The sequence below is a fragment of the Cornus florida genome, unplaced genomic scaffold (genome assembly GCF_030987335.1).
Source record: "Cornus florida cultivar Cherokee Brave unplaced genomic scaffold, ASM3098733v1 CherokeeBrave_3.0.0_Hap2_Chr11, whole genome shotgun sequence".
Taxonomy (NCBI): domain Eukaryota; kingdom Viridiplantae; phylum Streptophyta; class Magnoliopsida; order Cornales; family Cornaceae; genus Cornus; species Cornus florida.
Window position 1 is genome coordinate 119,893,654 of NW_026775581.1, and position 19,224 is coordinate 119,912,877.

The window sequence follows — 19,224 nt, forward strand, 5'->3', positions numbered from 1 at the left end:
TTGAAATAATTCATAACATATCATATATTTTTTTGGCCCAAAATTATATCACCAAATTAGTGATATTGTGTGTTTTGGTACTATAGTAAATGAACTAAAACAAATTTTTGTTACCAAATATGATTCTGATTTCTACCCAAAAAAGTTCTACAACAAAACGATTGTTTTAATATCGAACAAAAATAAAATCCCAAATCATATCGCATGCCAAAAGAGTCCTTATATATTGACACTAAACTCTATCAAGTGATCTCTACCTAATTTAAAAAATGCAACAAACTCAAAATGTGATGGGCGAGTTCATGCAAAAAAGAAGGAAATAAAAGATGTGTCCGGAGCATAAGTTTGAGTGTCTCTCAAGTTGTGCTATAAGTGAGTTTTGCATGTTTGTGTATGAGTTTCATGTCTAAAGGGACATGGAAGATAGCACACAACGAAATCATTTGGATAGCGGGCAATGCATGGATGGACTAAACATGTATATGTGGATGTATAGAGGATTTGTCTACGCATGTTGATGGCAAAAGATGTGTGATCTTTGTTGAATATGGAGTTATTGGATACGCATGTTCATGGCAAAAGATGTGTGATTCTTAATAGAAATGAGGTTTCGTATCCAAGGACTTTGGTTCTATCTCCATAAATCAATAAATTAAATTTGAGTTTAAATAAAATATTGTTTATTGAAGCTGCATTCCAAATCTCGAAACTAGAGTTCCTCGTGCATTCATTTTATTATAATTATATTTGTTGTGACGGTTGTGCGAGTGCTCTTCTTATAGTTAGAATACTCGTATGTATAAACTTCAAATAACTTTTCCAATTTTGTTATCTTTTTTAAGGAAATTCAAGCAAGTTGTATATGTATAAAAATTATGTATGTACAGTAAGAAATGGGGTTAGACCACAAAAGCCCAACCAAGCCCATTGAGGGAAAAAGAGTAGTATAACTATGACTATACAAACTGGGCCACCAAACTGGGCCGCGTGTTCGTATCTTTGTTTGGTCCATGCCCAAAACTGAAAGACAAACTAGCCGGTTGTTAGAAACGGGCTAATTGAACATTCCGGTATGAAGCCTATTCCCGCCCAGAGGATTCCTTTGGTTCGGATATTGGATCAAATTTGTGGTATTGGCCGAATGCTCTTCTGGTGCAAAATTGGCCCGGCCCGGTCCCAACCCGATCATCTTTCAGGTACTTTTGTTTTTTGTTAGATAAGTATGCACTCATTGTGACAGAGAGACTTTGAAAACGGTTTATAACCAATAAGGACTCGATTTTTAAGTGCGGACCTACCCACCTTTTTATTTTCCTCTCCAAATTTTATTCCATGCCATTTTTTGTGCACAATTTTTTACATACCTATTATCAAAACTTAAATCTAAATTATTTGCATTAAATTTGTGATATAACCCTTTAAATGGATTGAGTATTAATCAATTATTTTTAAATTCGTTAATTCAAAGTGAAACCTGGCTTTATTGTTGATTTTTATTCTCAAATTTAATTTTCCACTAAAAACACTCAATTACAAAATTAAAAAAATAATAAATAAAAAAAATAAATTCCGATTCACCCTACTTCCATTTTTTTTTTCTTTTGCACTTTTAAAATTATTAATTAAATATTATATATCAATATAATTATATAAAATTAGATCACATCAATATTAACAATTCGAGTAACTCATTACTCGTAACACAACAAAACTTATTTAATAACTTATTTAATCTTGTTTAATTAAATGGATATTATTAACTTGTTTTAAACTATAAAATATGATACAGTGTGAAATGTGAATATCCTTTCTAGTTTCTAACCCGATTCAGAAAATTAGGTATAAACACAAGAATCAAGATCCTCCCTAACTCGATCGACCCTATCACACCAAAGGCTATAAAAAACCGAATTAGGTGCGGGTTGATCCGGCCAAGTACCACCCACATGGCAACTCTGCAATAAGAAACCCTAATTGAGGGGAAGACACAGAGATGATGGAGTCTTGCGTTGAAGATGGAGAAGGCACCTACGTTACAATTCCTCGCGGCGGTCCTATATATGTCCCTGACATGGTCGGTCCACTCACTAGGGTTTCCGATTTCGAGGCTTCTGTTCTCCAAGAACTCGAGGTACACAGCGTATATTATGGTCCGCTATAAATGTGTGTATATGAATATGATTCTTTGTTTTTCATAGTCTCTTTGAATTTTGATCTCTGTTTTTGGTTATCTGCAGAATCTTTGGGCAGAGATACGATCAGACTCTCTTGAAGTTTGTGACGATGATATTTTGTAAGTTGTTTGCATTTTGAAATTTATCTTTTGCTCATTCAAATACTTTATTATATATTTGTTCGGTTGTGTTTAGTAGATGTGTTTGTGATTGCTAATTTGTGAGATGATACGACTAATGGATAAGACACTGTTAAATAAGCAACGGACAATTTTGATGCTATGACTATTTGGTTGTTTTTCAAAAGGTGGAGGGAAAAGCAGAAGAAAGTAGAGGCCATTTTGTTTTGAAGGAAACATAATGTTTGAGAATAAGTCTGTCAATGCCCTTTGGGCAAACCTTAATTCCAATTGTCATGTTGGTTCACACTTGCATTTAATATGTGAATATAATGATATGGATGAAAAATCAATTTATTTCGTGCAAAGAGGACTTTGGAAATGCTGGCGCCACAGGCCCACAACCTTGTGTTACCCAACTGAATATATCAAAAAAGAAACTTATAAAAAAAATAAATAAATAATTAAATAACTATATATATAAAGCTGCGTTCCATTATTTTGAAGGATCTGTTAAATTCATTTTCAATTTTCTGGAAATTGTCAACTGCATTTTGCTATCAAGATGATGTAGGACAGAATTATCGACAAACCTGCTTTAACTCAAGGAGACCCATTCTTGATTGGAAACGACCCATTGAGCATAACCCTCTAGCTTTAGCTTGTGGGGCCATAACGTTTTTTTGCTGAAAATCTTTGATTAGGACTCCAAAATCCCCTTTTTTAGTCTTGTAGAGAGACTACTGAATATATCGGGCTTGGTTGGGGGTCTAAACGAAGTCAATTTGTTCTGAAATTTGGTAGTTATCTTAGTTTGATGATTAGGATGTTATCTTTTTTTTTTTCCATAATTTTTAGAGATGGTTTCAAATAACTATTTTTAGGATTCCTTCTGTTTTAGGATTTGTCTACTATAAATACAATGAATGGTAACAACAGAGAGATAATCAATAACCAATTCGATTGTGAATAATATATCAGATTTCTCTGCAAATTTCTTTTAACTTTGTGGATTCAAAGTTGTTCTTGTTCATTGTTGAACATTCACAGCTTCCGTTCCATCACAAGGTCATGGTAGCATGAGTTTGAGAAGACATCCTGTTGCTTTTGTTTTCCTTAAAATCATGGGATGGTTCAATTGCTTATTGAAGTAGTGAAGGGAGTGGCTGTTAATTTTTTGCCTGTGAAAATACTGTGGATTATGTTGATGTCTGCAGTTCTGAATCTTCTGATGCTCTCATTATTAATAATATATGAAGGAACAGGAAGAGAGCACTGCAGTGGTTTTTTGCTGTGTTCTAGGAGATAAAGATATCATAATATTGGTATGTCTTTTGAGCATTGGAACTTACTAGGGTACATTGATACTAGGCTGAAGTTGGTGTTATTGATTATACACGAGATCAATATTAATCAAATACTTCAGTTGACTCGCACTTATTAGTTTCATATTTACAATGAGAATGATGTTGTTGGTAGATGTATTTGTTTCAAATGTGAACAAGTTACTGAACAAGGCAGCAGAACTCTCATTCCATGTGATATCTTTTTTGTTCATAAGTAGATATAGTATAGTGCAAGTGTTCAAAATTTGTGAATGATGTCATGTTTTATGATTATCTTATAATGACTAGCTTAATCACTACTAAACTGCATCCTTTGTCATTGTCTCATCATTAGAAGTAATTCACTTTCAGTTCTTTGTCCTGTGCGCATTAGTCTCTCATTAGAATACATTTGACTCATCTTACCGTGTAGTCTCACCTTATTGATTATCAAAAATTTGTACGCATTATCTTTATGTCTTTTTTTCCTTTTCTAATAATACCTTAGTCACCCCTTTTAATACATGCATCAAGACAGAACTTATCTATGGATCTTTTTTGTTACTTGCACAATGTGTCATAAATAATGTATATCGTAATGACTTTCATTGTCAATGTCTTTCAATAGTTGGGTTTTACTGAATATAGATGATGAATGTTCACAACAGAATTGTTTGAACTCCTCTTAACTGAACAAATATATGATCCCAACTATTTGGAGTTGGATACATGAACCGTTTTTCTGTATCTAGTGCTATCTAGAGGCATATATCCATATTAGAATTTTGTGTGAGAGAATCTCAGCAGTGGTATTTCCAAGACTCTTCGTGAATTTTATTGCATTCTGTTGATAGTAGAAATTATTTTTGGGAATTGGCTATCACTTTTTAAAAATGATTTTCTTCTTTTGGTATCACATAAGGTGATTGAAGATTTTTTTTTGGAAGTTGAACAAAATAGTAATATTTAAAATTACATCACTTCTTATGTTGATAATATTATATATATAACGCATCTAAATCTTATTTGGTAGTCTGATAGACCAACTCAATGGTGCATGTGCTTTCTTATCTTAATCTTTCTGTGTGCACATCTTGTCATTATTTTATTCTTGATAGCAATCAATACCAGTAAACACCTCCAAAATCATGGGCATTTGACATATGCTCAGTCATTTCTTGAAATATACACTCGTTGTCTCCTTTTATTCTTGCTGCCAACTAGTTTATGGTTTTTGTTGGATTTCATGTATAGAGATTGAATTTCAGATGTTCCTTCAAAAGTGTTGTAGGTTTTCCTAGACCTTGACTTGAGAGATTCATCCAATTGAACCCACACTAAAAGGTGTGGGCTCGACAAAAGAGAAAGTGTCAGCATTAAGAAACTGCTTGGGGTTAGCAGTGAAAGAACGAGCCTTGTCATGGTGATTAGAGGAGACTTTTGTTTGTTCATCCCTAATGTGATATGTTCCCTCCCAATTATATGATCAACAAGATCAGTCGGCTAGAGGGCTGGGCTATTCTTCTTCCTGGGAGACAAAGTCGTTCCTGAAGAGGGAATTGTGTTTTACTTTGATGCTTGCTCCTTTGGTATCTGAGCTGGATAGGCATTGGGTTGTGTCTCGAAATACCTTGATGGTTTCATCATTTTGTTTTCTTTAGGCACACGAATAATGGAGAGAAAGGCGGTTGGTCGCTATTTTCTAATGTCTAGGTTGATGGGCCTTCTTTTGTGGTCATTTGTTGGGTTAGATAACCTAATTGGGTTCTTGGCAATATGGGTATTGTATTCATAAGATCTGGGATTTGTGTTTCGGATTGTGAGGTCAGTTGGATCCTTAGATATGACCATCTAGAGGGCAATTTACCTTCCATGATCATGTTGTGAGGTGGTGGGCCCCTTGATTTTGGTGTTTTCTTTTCTTTCCTTGTAACTTTCCTTTTGCAAGGAAATCTCATATTTATCTTTTCTCCTTTTCGTTTAGTTCATTAATGAAAATGTTGTTTATTATTAAAAAAGAAAAAGAACTATTTAAATTACGATGACCATTGATTTCAATTATTTGATTTTCTGACAGTTGATACTGTACTCAACTCAACAAAGCCTTTTCCCAACTATTTAGGCTCAGCTACATGGATCTTGTTGACCTATTTTGTTCTATTAGGGCCATATTTTCAATTGAACTACATGCTATTATATCTTTCCTTATGATCTCAGTCATATTAGTCTTGATATGTAAATATACATACATTCATATTTATATACACTCAGATCTGTAAACATGTATGTTTCTCTTTGTAACTACTAGCTATATACTTTCCATCTTCTTTGGTGGTGTCTTGACTTATTGCACTAATGCTTCGTAGGGTTGACGAACTTAAAATTATTACTGAGGAAGAGCTGGCAAATAAGGCTTTTGAGGAAGCATTCAAGGCATGCAGCTTATTATCTTGTTATGAAAACCTCTCTATATATGTTCTATAAATTCTTGTCAATTGATTGCAGGATGGTGAGGTGTTTGGAAATCCGTCACAAGTTTCAGAAGAGAACTATACTGCAGGGTTAGTGACTATAAAATTCATTTTAAGCTATTTATTAGCATTATATGATTTGTAACCCATTATTACATTGAAATTTGTAATATTTCCCCCTTCTTTTGAAGGTTATTCCATTGAAGGGGTTATTTTTCTTTCCTGTATTTAAATTCTCTATAACCAATAAAAATTGAAACTGATACGGACAAGATTAGTTAGCTGTTGATTCTCATGAATGTACTTCTTTGCCATCATCCATCCCCTGGTCTCATTTGAATGGGGTCGGTTAGTCACATGAATTTTCTTTTTCCATTATTTTCTGTCATAAGCCATATCGTTTGTTATATAGGGGTGGCAATTTGCCCCGCCCCGCCCCCTCCCCTAATGGGACAGGGATGATATACCCCGTTTAGGGGTAGGTGCGGATATGGTATTAGCTCTTGTAACCTGACTCGGTTTGGCCCCCCGGTGGGGGGGTGCGGGTGTGTAGTAAAACCCGCCCCGATTATATAATATTATTACATTAATAGTTTAATACACTTACCCTTTTAAAAAATTGCAAAGGATACCCCATATATATACATAAGATCTGTTAGGGTTCCCTTCCTAACCCACCGCTCGCCTCAGTCCTAATGATCTCTAATCTCTCTCTCACCTCAGCCATCACCGCCGGCAGCCCCCAACCCCACTCCGTCGCAGTCTACGACTATCAAGAGGAGTGACTTCCAAGAGCCGGGGACCTCCGACAACTGGCGTTCTCTCTCTTCGGTAAACTCTCTTTCCTTCTCTTTGTTTATTTATCTCATTCGTTGTTTCTATACCTCTCTCTCGCTCTTTATTTCTCTCTTTCTTGGTTGCATGTTCATAGATTAAAGCACCATGTGTGTTTTTTTTTCAGTAAGTACTGAACACCATGTGTGGTTGTGTTCTTATTGCTACAGAGTATACATTCTTATTGGGGCAGTGCGGAGCGAGCACGGGATAGTAGGATACTGAATTTCTTACCCGGGGGGGAATGGTATTGTTATCAAAAACTGGGATGAGAGACGTTTCAACGGGGCGGGGTAGGGTTTACCCACGCCCCGTTGCCATCCCCACTATTATATCTACTTTCGTAAGGGATTTTTAATTATTTCATCCTAAGTTGATTTTGTCTCTCTTTCCCTCTTACCTTCTATTTTAACTAATAATGCTTTTGTAATTGGTGCATTTTCAGGTTTACATTATATATGTCCATACCATCAATTCCTACTTTTTCTTATTTTTATTACTAATGGGTGCGACACCTATTTTTTTTCTAACATTTTCATTACCAGTATTGTCCCTTCTAGTTATCCCTATCATCAATCTCAACATTCTAATTTTAGCAACATGGATACGTTTTTCTTGTTTCTTTTTCAATGGCCAACATTCTGCTTCACATATAAAATGAATGATCTGATAATCGTCCTATAAAGTTTCTCTTTCAATCGCTTCACTATTCTTTGTGATAAGATATAACTAGTTTGTCTCCACTTTATCCAACACACTCCTATTCTACTTATTACAATCTCATCTATCTCTCGGTCACTTAGTATTATTGAACCTAAATATCCAAAAAGGCTAGTTTGAGTGATTCATTGATCTTGAATGTTATTGTTACATTATCATCATCTATATTATTGTTACATACCATGTGTTCTGTTTTAGTCCTACTATTTTTTAAACCCTTTGACTCTCTTGCATTTTTCTATGTTTCCATTTTTATTTCTCCATGACTCTAATGCACTTCTTTGTCCTCAAATCTTTATCAATCTACATTTGCGGCCTGGTTTTTAGCATTAGCTTTTCTTTTTTTTTTAATAAGTAAAAATATATTAGAAAAGCGTTCAAAAGGGGAACGCATCCCTAATACAAGAAGAAAAAAGACCTAAGGACCAATAGCATCCAAAAGATCAAAGAAATCATCAATCGAGGAGCATGCACTTCCTCTTAAATAACAGAACAAAGAACGAAGAATATGAATTTTCAGATTAGCTAAAGACGATTCTTTTCCTTCAAAAGTTCTGTTATTCCTCTCACGCCATAGACACCACCAAACACAATGTGGAACAATCCTCCAATAATCACGAGCATGTTCTTTAACAGGACATGTTCTCCAAGCATTAGCTTTTTATTACTATGTGGATGGAACTTAATTTGTAATTGGATCGTCTTTATTAGGAAATTTGTAGCAAGAGTGGCTATTAGTTGACTATTAAAACCTTTGGAGTAAACATACCTAAAAAGTGAAATTATATTTGAAAATTTTAGATTCAAATCTCATGTATGTTGAAACATGAAACATGTATTATGTTGATTAACTCAGGAATACCCATGAAAATCTGGTGGTTGGTGGCAGGGAAATTTGTTTTAAGACCAAAATCTGAATCGGCTTCTGATCTCTGCTTCAGATTCACTTTAAACCAATCATATTTGTTATGACACATGCTTAATTCTGGTTGAATGAATTTTCTTTAGCCTAAATAATTTCATGGTAATCAGTGATAGGGACTAGGTTTGCTTCTGTGGTGAAACGGGATCAAAATAGCTTTCAAAAGTTTTTTTTTTTTTTTTTTGTTAAAATATCTTTGAAAAGTTGTTGAGGGGGTTTTCCTACAATACTTAAGGCAGACATCTACAAGTTTGGGCAGCATTGGTAGGACTATATTGTCATGTGAAACATAAACGAACGGCAGTAACTGAGCACATATTGAAGTTATAATACTGTTGTTTCTACTTTGAATCGTTGCTTATCGACACATTTTCTTTTCGTTGGTTTGTAAAAGATACTGAGTTATGTAATGCCCGTGTTTGTTTTAAGACCAACTGATTTCTCCTGATTCTGCTAGAGCAGTGGAATCTCTAAGGTAGTGCTTTTGGTTGTGATTCCCCTAATCTACGGTTTTTAATTTACTAAAGTTAGGTGGTCATGAAGTATTCCTTCCAAGGAAAATGTTGATTTATCTAAATTTTGATGAATATCTGTTATGCAGATTGAGGTCTTGTTAGGAACTCCCATGTATAAAGTAGTTAATGCTGAGACAAACACTGCCCCAGGCCTCCCCTGCCCCCAGCGGAAAATAATAGGGAAAGAAAAGAAGGATGATACCAAGATAATTTCTGCTTCTTCTTTATTTTTTTTAAACTTTTTTTTGGTTTTCGTATTTGGTCCTTTGTATATGGTAATGTTCTTCGGCACACCAATTGTTTACTTATGATATCCAATTTTTTGTAAGAAGGAACAATTGGCCGATAATAATTGTTTGGATTAACGTAGCATGAGTTAGGCTGCTTTGCATGTTTCAAAAGATATCTGATTTTATGTTCTCTATATAATTAACAGGAGAGAAGACGATGAGAGAATATCAAGCATTGAAATTGCTTGTTTAGAAAAGTCAGGAAGAGAAAAGAATGCTTCAGCTTCCTATGAGTCCTCAAACACCTCTCCTCTCAGAACGGGTGACAATGGAAAAGTGCGTGAAAATACTCAAAAGAAGAAGAGGAAGAGAAATCGGAAGAATCATTCTCTTGAAGTATGCTACTACTTCAGTAACATTCATTTCTATATTATATTTTTGTGCTTCTGATTTATGTTATTTGCTTATCTAAAAACCATTTAATATAGTCAACCTTCCTCTAGCTTTGATATGGATCCATTGAATTTATGTTTTCTAGTTACTAGGACTTGGTAAAGATGACGGGACGGTTATATATCTTGTTAATCTGGAACTTCTAATATTGAGATGTGGGGCTATTGAAAATATATAGATTGCTTGGTGTTTGTGACAATTAAGATGTTGCTTTGGCTCTAGAATTTGAACATGGGCTGGTTATGTGTAAGTTGCTTCGTGAGTTTGGTTTGTCGAATGCTCCTTGTATCAGATATGTTGGCTGTAACTATGCAGTGAGTTTGGTTTATTGAATGATACTTGTATAAATAAAAAAAAACAAGTCTGCTAAGAGCAGCCTATATTTTAGTCATTGGCTTCGTTTATGTTGAATGCAGTGTTTATTCCCCCTTGTATTTAATGATATATTTTGTGCTGCATATTCAGGAAACTTATATTGCAAAAGTGGAGCAACTTGCGAGAATTAAGCAAAAACAAGATGAAGACAAAGCAGCAGCACGGCTGCATTCATTCAAGTATGCATCTAATGTAATTGTGCCAATGTTGTTAAAAATACCATCAAGACATCTAAACAAAAATGGGATAAAGGGTTTGGTTTTTATTATTGGCCATATATATATATATATATATATATATATGTATTTGATATTCTTGGTAGAAAAGTTATTGGTATTCCTACCCAACTTTCCGTTCTAATACTGAATTTAGTATTTTGTATTTTATTTTGGTCCAGTGGTAGTTGCAGTGGAATTATATCCTCAGAGAAAAGTGAAAGGATGACGTCCCTGAGGTCGATAAGTTCTACAACAAAGGTTTGCTCCAGAAACACCCAAACTAGTTAATTGCTCATGCTTGTTATTGAGCTGCATTTTGATCTGTGACTTCTATTATCCAACTTTCATGATTTTGGTTTTCTTTTTCTTTTTTTTAATATTGCAACCTCCTAACTTATTTGTTATTCAAACTTTCTTTTACTCTAGTCCGTTCTAATATTGGGGCAGCTCCAAAAGGTTGTTAGATCAATGACTTTTCCTCTCTAGTTTTATAACAAACGTTAAATGTTTAGTGCTATTATACAATTAAAGAGTATATATGTCACACCCCATAATTTAAATATTGTAACTTCTTGTCCTACTCAAATTTGGTGCATGGACTAGATACATAATCACTAAAACACATCCATTCCTAATCCGTTAATATTCACCACCAATTACAACTATAACTAGAACTCAATTAAGCCTTTTTCCAACTACTTGGAGTTGGCTACATGAATTATATTTTTTCATTTCACTTATAACTAAGTTCTATAAAACGCAATCCAGGGTAAAAATTTATAATAATGATTCAAACATTATCCAGAGGTGCTAAAAGCCATAGTTTCCAACTCCATAACCACTACAAGGCAATTTTTACTACAAAGTTCTCTCATAACTAAATATAATTCATCATAATAAAGTGACAAATTTTTTTTTTTATGACACACCTCTACCACATACCATGTTAGCGAGTACCTCTAAGATAGTGAAGGTGTGAGCTTACAAGTTTAGTAAGATTATAGCACAATAAGCTGATCAATAAAAGTTTCCAAGATGCAATAATAAAGTCACTTTAGTTGTACTTGGTTCAGCTGCGGCAAAAACCAGAGACAACCTCACAACACGTTCTACACACCTAGTGTCTACCTATCGCAACAAAATAAGCACCAAACAACACCCAAAAAGCAAAGAAAAAAGAACTGTCTTGATTTTATGAAAATGACTCTGTTACACCCACCAACATCAATCACTAGGGCTGTTGCTGAATTTTACACTGCATGAATAAGAAAAACCAACTAAAGTAGAACAAGATGGACAGTGAAACTTGCAAATGGATTTATTCTACCACTTCTCCTGTCAGACTGTCATTCTTCCCATTCCTTTTTACTTACAAATGAACTTGAACACTCAAGCAAACAATATCTGAACAGCAAGCAATCCATCTAACACCGTGTGCCAAATCATGAAACCAAATCACTTACAGATTACAGCTACAACTGCTTCCATAAAGGAAATTAACCAAATAACCGGAAACTATGGACATAGAAGGCTAGAACATGAACAGGGACCAACACAGAACATGCAAAATTGGGGCTTCTGGCACAGATGGTCACTTCAAAACCCCAAGCCAACTAAACTAACAGTAGGAAGTGCACCCAAGATGTTCAGTTAATATATATATGGATACAGATCTCCCCCGTCTTTTACTAATACACCATTTATAAGAAATTTGAAGGGAAATAAGAGAAGAAATAGTACGAAAAAGGGAAGGAAAATAAACGTGCAAAATAAGCTAAGTGTTATGCTTTAAATTGTGTTAGGGAGGGTTTATAGTAATAGAAACTCAATTTTAAAATCACCCCTCTTCTAAAGTACCTCTATTTACAAAAATGTACTACCCCATGCATTTTTGTTTGTGATGGCATTTGCCTTATGTCAATACAGCACAAAGCCCAACTCAGATTGCGCAACTGTGTGAATCAAATTTTATAATGTGGATGCATGTGCTCTCTCTCTGTAGTTTAAAAATATATGAAATAATTGAGGAACATAATGTAACATTGAAAAGGTGCAAGAACTGACCATAGTAGTTTGCACCTAAAATGAAGACAAATTGTTGTTTTGTACATTTATCTTACCACTTCTTCTTCCCTGCGAAAGTTATTTGATTGAACACGTCATACTTCTTTTAAATGCAAATCAGGTCAGGTCATCAAGTGCATGTGGACATGCACCAGTGCTTTATCCAGAAGTAGTTCTTTGTGTTGAGGTTTACCATAACAAACGAACATGGATAAAGGTAAGCCATATAACATCTTTGAAAAGTCATACAGGTAGTACTTATCAAAAAAAAAAAATAGTCATACAGGTAGTGAAAGAGGTGGAATCCTTTTGTTGATCATTTTTGCCAACTGTTAATGTATATTAGATATTATTTTTCTTTAGTAGGAGAAAAATGTGTATTTATTTTGTGTGAAAGATATGTATGTCATTTTCCTTGTTATCTTCTTTTAGCATATGAAATTTGTCCTTTTTCCTGTCAATCTCAGAGTAAGGTTTAAATTGTCCTATCTCCTGTCATACAGGCAGCAATAGTGTTGGATTTATTTGGGCCTTCTAATTGACTATTTATCACATAAAGCCTAAGGGTTATAAATCACTATTGAACCTAAAAGTGTGTGATCAAAGTAGCCCGAAGGAAATTTTCTTGCAAGAACTCAGCTTTAATCTTTGATCACCATGTCAATCACAAAATCAACCCATGAATGTAGGTTGCAACTTTAATTGACTTTTTGTTACAGAATGTCTCAACACGGGTACATATGCTCAACAATCTCTACATCAATTCCGTGACTTATTAAAATTTGACATAATCTGAACTGACCACGGAAATCAAATTACAATCTTACATGTCAAAGCCTCTGAAAAAAAATATTTACGTTTGATTCCGATTACTTTAAATGACAAAAAGTCATATTTCCAAACATCCTAAAAGTACATATTAAATGCCTGCACCTGCACAGTATGCAAACAAGAAATGCTGGTGCAATATCGTCCAATAAAAAATATAAAAATTAGCCTGTGAATTATAATTGTGCAAAAATAAAAATAAGAGAAGCATTCAGTCGTAAAGAACTTGAAAACTCAATTACTGCACCCTACTTTACTCTATTACCCCATAATTCTATCTCCCCTCCTTCCCATTTTGTCACGAGTTAACAAAGATTAAACAAGAACAGAGATAAAGGTAATAAAAAGGATTAAGCCTAAGATAAAGGGATTAGTTAAGATATACGGAGTATCTTGAACATGAATATAAATATTTTACTAAAGCTTCAATGCTCAAGTTCATGTATAAAGACATTAACAAGAAGAATAATCATGGAACTGGGAATAACTGGAAAGAAATTAAATGGGAAATTCACACAGTTCTAGATACCTGAGCAAACCTATTGGATTACTTGGATCATGAAGGAAAAGCAGATTCAAGAGCTGAATGAAAAAGGGTGTTGTAGCACCAGTGGATCACCCAGGTTTTATCAATCTATTCCTACCTTGGACTGGTCAAGCAATTGGCAAATTGTCTGAAGACTTTATTTCTAAATGTCAATCAATCCAGAGACTATAGTTTTCTTTACACCTAGTAAATCTTTATTTTGTTTTAATTTTTTATAGCTAAGGGACAAATGATGTTCCGTGCAGTTCCCAAATAAGAAACCTAGGGTTTTCAGAATAATTGAAGTCACCAGACTAGATTTTTCACACAATAATTATTTGAGAGTTGATCACCTTTTCTAGTCTATATGAACATTCTGAGTTAGTAAATTAGAGAAACTATTGCATCAGTAGTGTTAAATTTATAAAGATTCATCTTGTTTTATTAAATTATTTCAGTTGTGTATCCTCTCATACCCTCCTGCTGCATCTTATAAGTCTGAAATTGTTTGTAGACCAAAGAATTCTTGGTTTTAGGACGGCAACCCTTGAGTGAACTGCGGGACAAGATATATTGCTTGACGGATAAAGTTATGAAAAAAGCAGGGCAGTATGATGCATCTGGATATTTCCTTATAGAAGTAAGTGGCCAAATTTATGCTTTTGTTATGTTTAAAAATATACACTCTCTGTATGTAATTGAATGCTACTTCCCTTTAGGATGTATTTTGCAATGACTTGAGGGATCCTTCTGCCATAGACTACAGTGAACCTATATTTGATTGGCTTAGAAATTCCAAGATTGAGGCACTTGAAAAGTGGGAATGTATCATTTCTGGTGAATTACAGCAGGAGCAGAAAGATCTTTTGGGCAGTGTGGCAATGCCTCCCTTTAAAAAAGTTGACATGCACAGGACACGTTTTTGTGACTTAAAATTTCGACTTGGTGCTGGTTATCTTTACTGTCACCAGGTATGGTCTCCAATCAACTTGCTCTCATTTTCTTTGTGCATAACAATTATATATGCATGTAACTCATATAATTGATTGTGCTTTTGTATGGCTCCACAAGCGTATGGCATCTTTATTCCCATACTAGTCCTAGTTTCAGTGGTGGAGCCAGGAATTTACTCCAGGGGGGGCAACCATTGACAATAAATATAACAAGAAATTTTGAACTAAAAATAATAAATAGAAAATGACGGGTCTTTTTTGAATTTTGTGAGACCCACTTGAGGAGCAAATAAATTCTTTTTCGAATTTTGAAAATTTTGTTGGGATAGAAAATGATGGCTTTTTAAAAAAAAATTGAAAGTTTTCTTAAAGGCTTTTGTGAATTTTTTAGGACTTCAATGGGAGCTCTCTCTGTGTCTGTATATATATGTATATGTATATGTATATATATTCACATGCTAAAATAGCCCCTTTTCATTGATCAAGTTTTGCAATAGATGTGTGATGATTGTTCTTTCCTTTATGCTGAACTGCCCCGCCTTTGAACTCTCGAGCATACTAATCGTTGTGTCTCTCTCTTTTTTTTTTTTTTTGTTCCTCGTCCTCCTCGATGGGACATTACTTGGTATAGGGTGATTGCAGACATGTAATTGTAATTAGAGACATGAGGTTGATTCATCCAGAGGATGTACAGAATCAAGCAGCTTATCCAATTGTCACATTTCAACATAAATTTAGTGCACATAAATGCTCCGTATGTAGGATTTCCAGAGCAGAAAAGGTGACCTTGGACGATAAGTGGGCCCCGAAGAATCCCTGCTATTTCTGTAATGCTTGCTATTACCTGCTTCACTATGAAAATGTATCACTGCTATATGACGACTTCTCAGTGTATGATTATTTTTATGAATAAATTGTCGCAGTTTCGGCACAGGTTATGCTAATGACGTGGCTTCTTACCAGGGTGATTGTGGTCTTATAAAGACACCTGCTATGTTAAAACACACGCGCGCACAAAAAAAGAACATGATTTGGTTTTTCTTTGTTTTCCCTTTTATGCCAAACTAACTTCAGCAGCCGTCTAACAAAATATGGCATACATGCTTGGTATTGATTGCAGTTTGTGAATAAACTTCTAGTGGTGTAGTGGTTTTGACTGCCTCAACTTGGATGGGCCATGGTCGTTTTTGTCAAATCAACAAATTTACTGTTTAAATGGATAGGACAAAACACTCGATTGTATGTGAAGCCTCTATTTGCTTTCCACACCTGGCCCATTTCAAACCTTGAAACACTTAAGCTTCTTTATTCCCTGTTTTGTTTAAAAACATTTGTGGTCTTTTGAATGGTAATAGGAGGTATGTTTAGTAACATTCATTTGTTAGAAGATTTTTAAAAGTAAAAATATGAAAACATAAAAGTGTTGCAAGTTTTTAAAGTATAATGGTTAGTTTTAAAATGTCATTTAATTGTTTTAAAAAATATATATATATTGTTCATTACTACATTACCAAACGATGTGGAACATACTAAAGCACTAAATTAATGTATCAATTTTTGGTCACTATTTACGAAATGTTTTGTACAAAATAAAATAATTTTTACAAAGCGCATTTTTTCACTGTTTAATACCCGACAAAAATAAAATAATTACTAAACAGGCCTTAGCTTCCATCATGTCTATTGTATCTTTCATGGTATAACAAGTAGCTCTAATTTGTCCACCACACCCTTTAAACCTGTGTTCATAATGTAATCTTATAGATCATGGCTAGTTCAGGCTGCATTCTGCATTCAGTAACAAGAAACGTTTCTTATTTTCTGTTGTCAACTCCTAAAAAGGCAAAATGAAAACAAAAATCACGTTCAATAAAATATTTTTGTTTTTCTATAATATAAAACGTTTTCAATTTTTGTGAAAAAAAGAGGAAACATAAAAAAAAATATTTCTTATGTTTTCGGCACTGTAGCGCAAAAGCGTTTTCACTATTATTACTACATAGGCACTATTCTTTTCAAATAAAATTCATATTATTTGTGTTATATACTAAGTTGCATTTTAAATGTTAATAAAAATATACATTTTTTAATTGATAAAAATGTATTTTAATATATAATAATATAAATTATTATATAAAATAATAATATAAAATAATTTACATTAAATAATAATGTAAATTATTTTTTGTGGCAAAATAATTTTTAATATAGAATATAATGTTATTAAATTGTTATGCAGTGAACATTTTATATTATTATATACCATATTATATTATATTATATGTAAATATTAAATTATAATTAATTTACAATATTATGACACAGTATATATTTTATTACATATAAGATATATTATTTAATATTTTTTATTCATGATAAATTATCATATGCTAAATATATTATATATCACATAATAAATGTATACATCATGCATATACATGTATTTATATACATAATCGGTGAGAATATTTTTTTTGGTATATATAATTTTGTACTTATGATGTATTGGGTATTATTAAGATTTGTAAATTTAAAGATTTATGACTTTTTGATACTAATGGAAGCAAGTGCCGTGCCTGAGTGGTTGGGTTGTGTCCCAGAGTTCGTGTTCAAGTCATCTACCCTCCCCCTCCCCTTTAGTCACTAGCTTTTAAAATTCTTGCCATGAAAAAAATAAAAATTTTAAAAAATATTATGTACATTCTGTAACAAATTAATATGTATTAATAAACACCGTCATTGTTTTATGTTTTCAAATTTGTGGCAACAACAAGTGTTAATAAACATAATTTTTGCTTTCTATTTTCACTCAAGAAAGCAAAATCATGTTTTTGTTATCTTAAGACTATAAAAACGGAAAACGAAAATGTTACTAAACACGCCTTAACATTTCAGCTATGAAGGTTGTAACTCTTTGGTCGGTTTCGTATTAATAAAGAGAATGCAGACATTTTGCTTGCTCAACAGGTATCTATTTGTTATTTATTTATTTATTTTTTATTGCTCACCACACGCATTCCATTTAGATCAACTCATATCGAGATTCATGCTCTTCACAATCCTACTTTAATATTATGGTTTGCAGCACTAAATCCGCATCTCAGATTTAGAACTGAAGATGATTTAGTACAAAATTTGAACTACATTTTCTCTAATTCAGTACTCCAAAACATTACATAAGAATATTTAGTGTGAGCTTAGCCAACAAAAACATAAATTATTAATGATTTTAGCCTGCCCACACTAGTAGAAAGACGAGAATATTTTTATAATATACTTATAGGGGTGCTAGTCACCGTCGCCCCCGACTGTAGAATTTTAGTCGCTACTTTAGCGATAATCAATTACTATTTTTCTGCTAACTTTATTTTGGGTCTTTCATTATATACAATTATTATACTAGCCTCCACCCTTAGAAAGAAATCGAGAAACCATTCGTGGAAATTATCTCTTCAAAAACCTCCACGGTTCCATCTCACTTTTAAATTTTATTTTTTACAAAATTTCATATCTAAATGTTTGAAGTTCCAACTCTAAATTTTTTTCAATTATACTTTTTTTTTTTTTATTTTTTATTTGAAAAACAACCGAATATTTCGAAACAGATAATAGGGATATGAAAAAAATTAGATAATTTTAGAGAGAGAATCAGATTATAGTACTTTTTTCACAATTTTTTTTACATTTTTTTAATCTAAAAAATCAGAACAATACTTCGAATACAAAGAATATGGATCTGAAAATATTTAGATTTGAACTTCAAACATTTAGATATGGACTTTTGTAAAAAAGAAAATTTTAGAGTTATCGTGTAGAAATCTCAAGTCCAGGCCTTCCTAGCATGCTTACGTTAGGAACTTCAAACATTTAGATATGGAATTTTGTAAAAATAAAATTTAAAAGTGAGATGTAACCATGGGGGTTTCTGAAGAGATAATTTATGTAAATGGTTTCTCACTTTTTTTCTAAAGAGTAAGAGGCTAGTATAGTAATTATATATAATGAGAGACCCAAAAAGAAATTAGCAGAAAAATAATAATTAATTATCAAAAAAGGAAATACACGCGTCAACTATTAAAGTAGCAAATAATATTCTAGTCGTCAGGGTGAATTGTGATTAGCACCCTCGTATACTCAAGCCAAACCACCCTATTTGAAGAGACAAATCATATATATATATATATCCCTGAATGATCTACTGAAATCTCACCAAAAACGAAAAAAAAAAAAAAAAAAAAACTCACAAAAAAAATAATAAATTATTTCGATTGGAAAATTAATTTTTTGTTGGAGTGACGGAGTTGGTAATAATTAGAAGTTTTAAACATTAACCAATAATAGCTCAACATGCCTTAGGCTTACGTATGCTTTAGCCCACACAATCACTACTCTTTAAATAAAGTGATTATTTCTCTATTACTGAAAAATACTTTCATTTTTAAAAATTGTGCTCTTATAGATGGTAAAGATTATATATTTAAAAAATGTGTTTAAGTA

General features: G+C 33.1%; 1 protein-coding gene across 3 annotated transcripts; it reads left to right on the forward strand.

Moving 5' to 3' along the window:
* The first annotated feature begins 1,820 nt into the window (after positions 1–1,820).
* On the forward strand, positions 1,821–15,671 carry LOC132282616 (snRNA-activating protein complex subunit). Of its 3 annotated transcripts, none has more exons than XM_059784352.1 (12): positions 1,821–2,131; positions 2,238–2,293; positions 5,985–6,051; positions 6,124–6,179; positions 6,813–6,920; positions 9,517–9,706; positions 10,229–10,317; positions 10,536–10,614; positions 12,542–12,637; positions 14,289–14,414; positions 14,494–14,745; positions 15,370–15,522. In XM_059784352.1, exons 1-12 carry the CDS (start codon positions 1,994–1,996, stop codon positions 15,385–15,387), a joined length of 1,275 nt encoding a protein of 424 aa, XP_059640335.1. In that variant the 5' UTR covers positions 1,821–1,993; the 3' UTR covers positions 15,388–15,522. The 3 variants fall into 3 exon arrangements, with proteins under 3 accessions (XP_059640335.1, XP_059640334.1, XP_059640333.1); XM_059784350.1 differs by having other exon boundaries at positions 1,822–2,131; positions 15,359–15,671; XM_059784351.1 differs by lacking the exon at positions 12,542–12,637 and having other exon boundaries at positions 15,359–15,671.
* Positions 15,672–19,224: the final 3,553 nt, after the last annotated feature.

What these genes read in the sequence shown, in the direction of transcription:
- LOC132282616 (XM_059784350.1), top strand. Translation starts at nt 1,994, where the DNA reads ATGATGGAGTCTTGCGTTGAAGATGGAGAAGGCACCTACGTTACAATT. An exon ending in ACAAACGAACATGGATAAAG is followed by an intron (nt 12,638 to 14,288) that starts GTAAGCCATATA and finishes AATTGTTTGTAG; the next exon opens with ACCAAAGAATTCTTGGTTTT. An exon ending in CTGGATATTTCCTTATAGAA is followed by an intron (nt 14,415 to 14,493) that starts GTAAGTGGCCAA and finishes ACTTCCCTTTAG; the next exon opens with GATGTATTTTGCAATGACTT.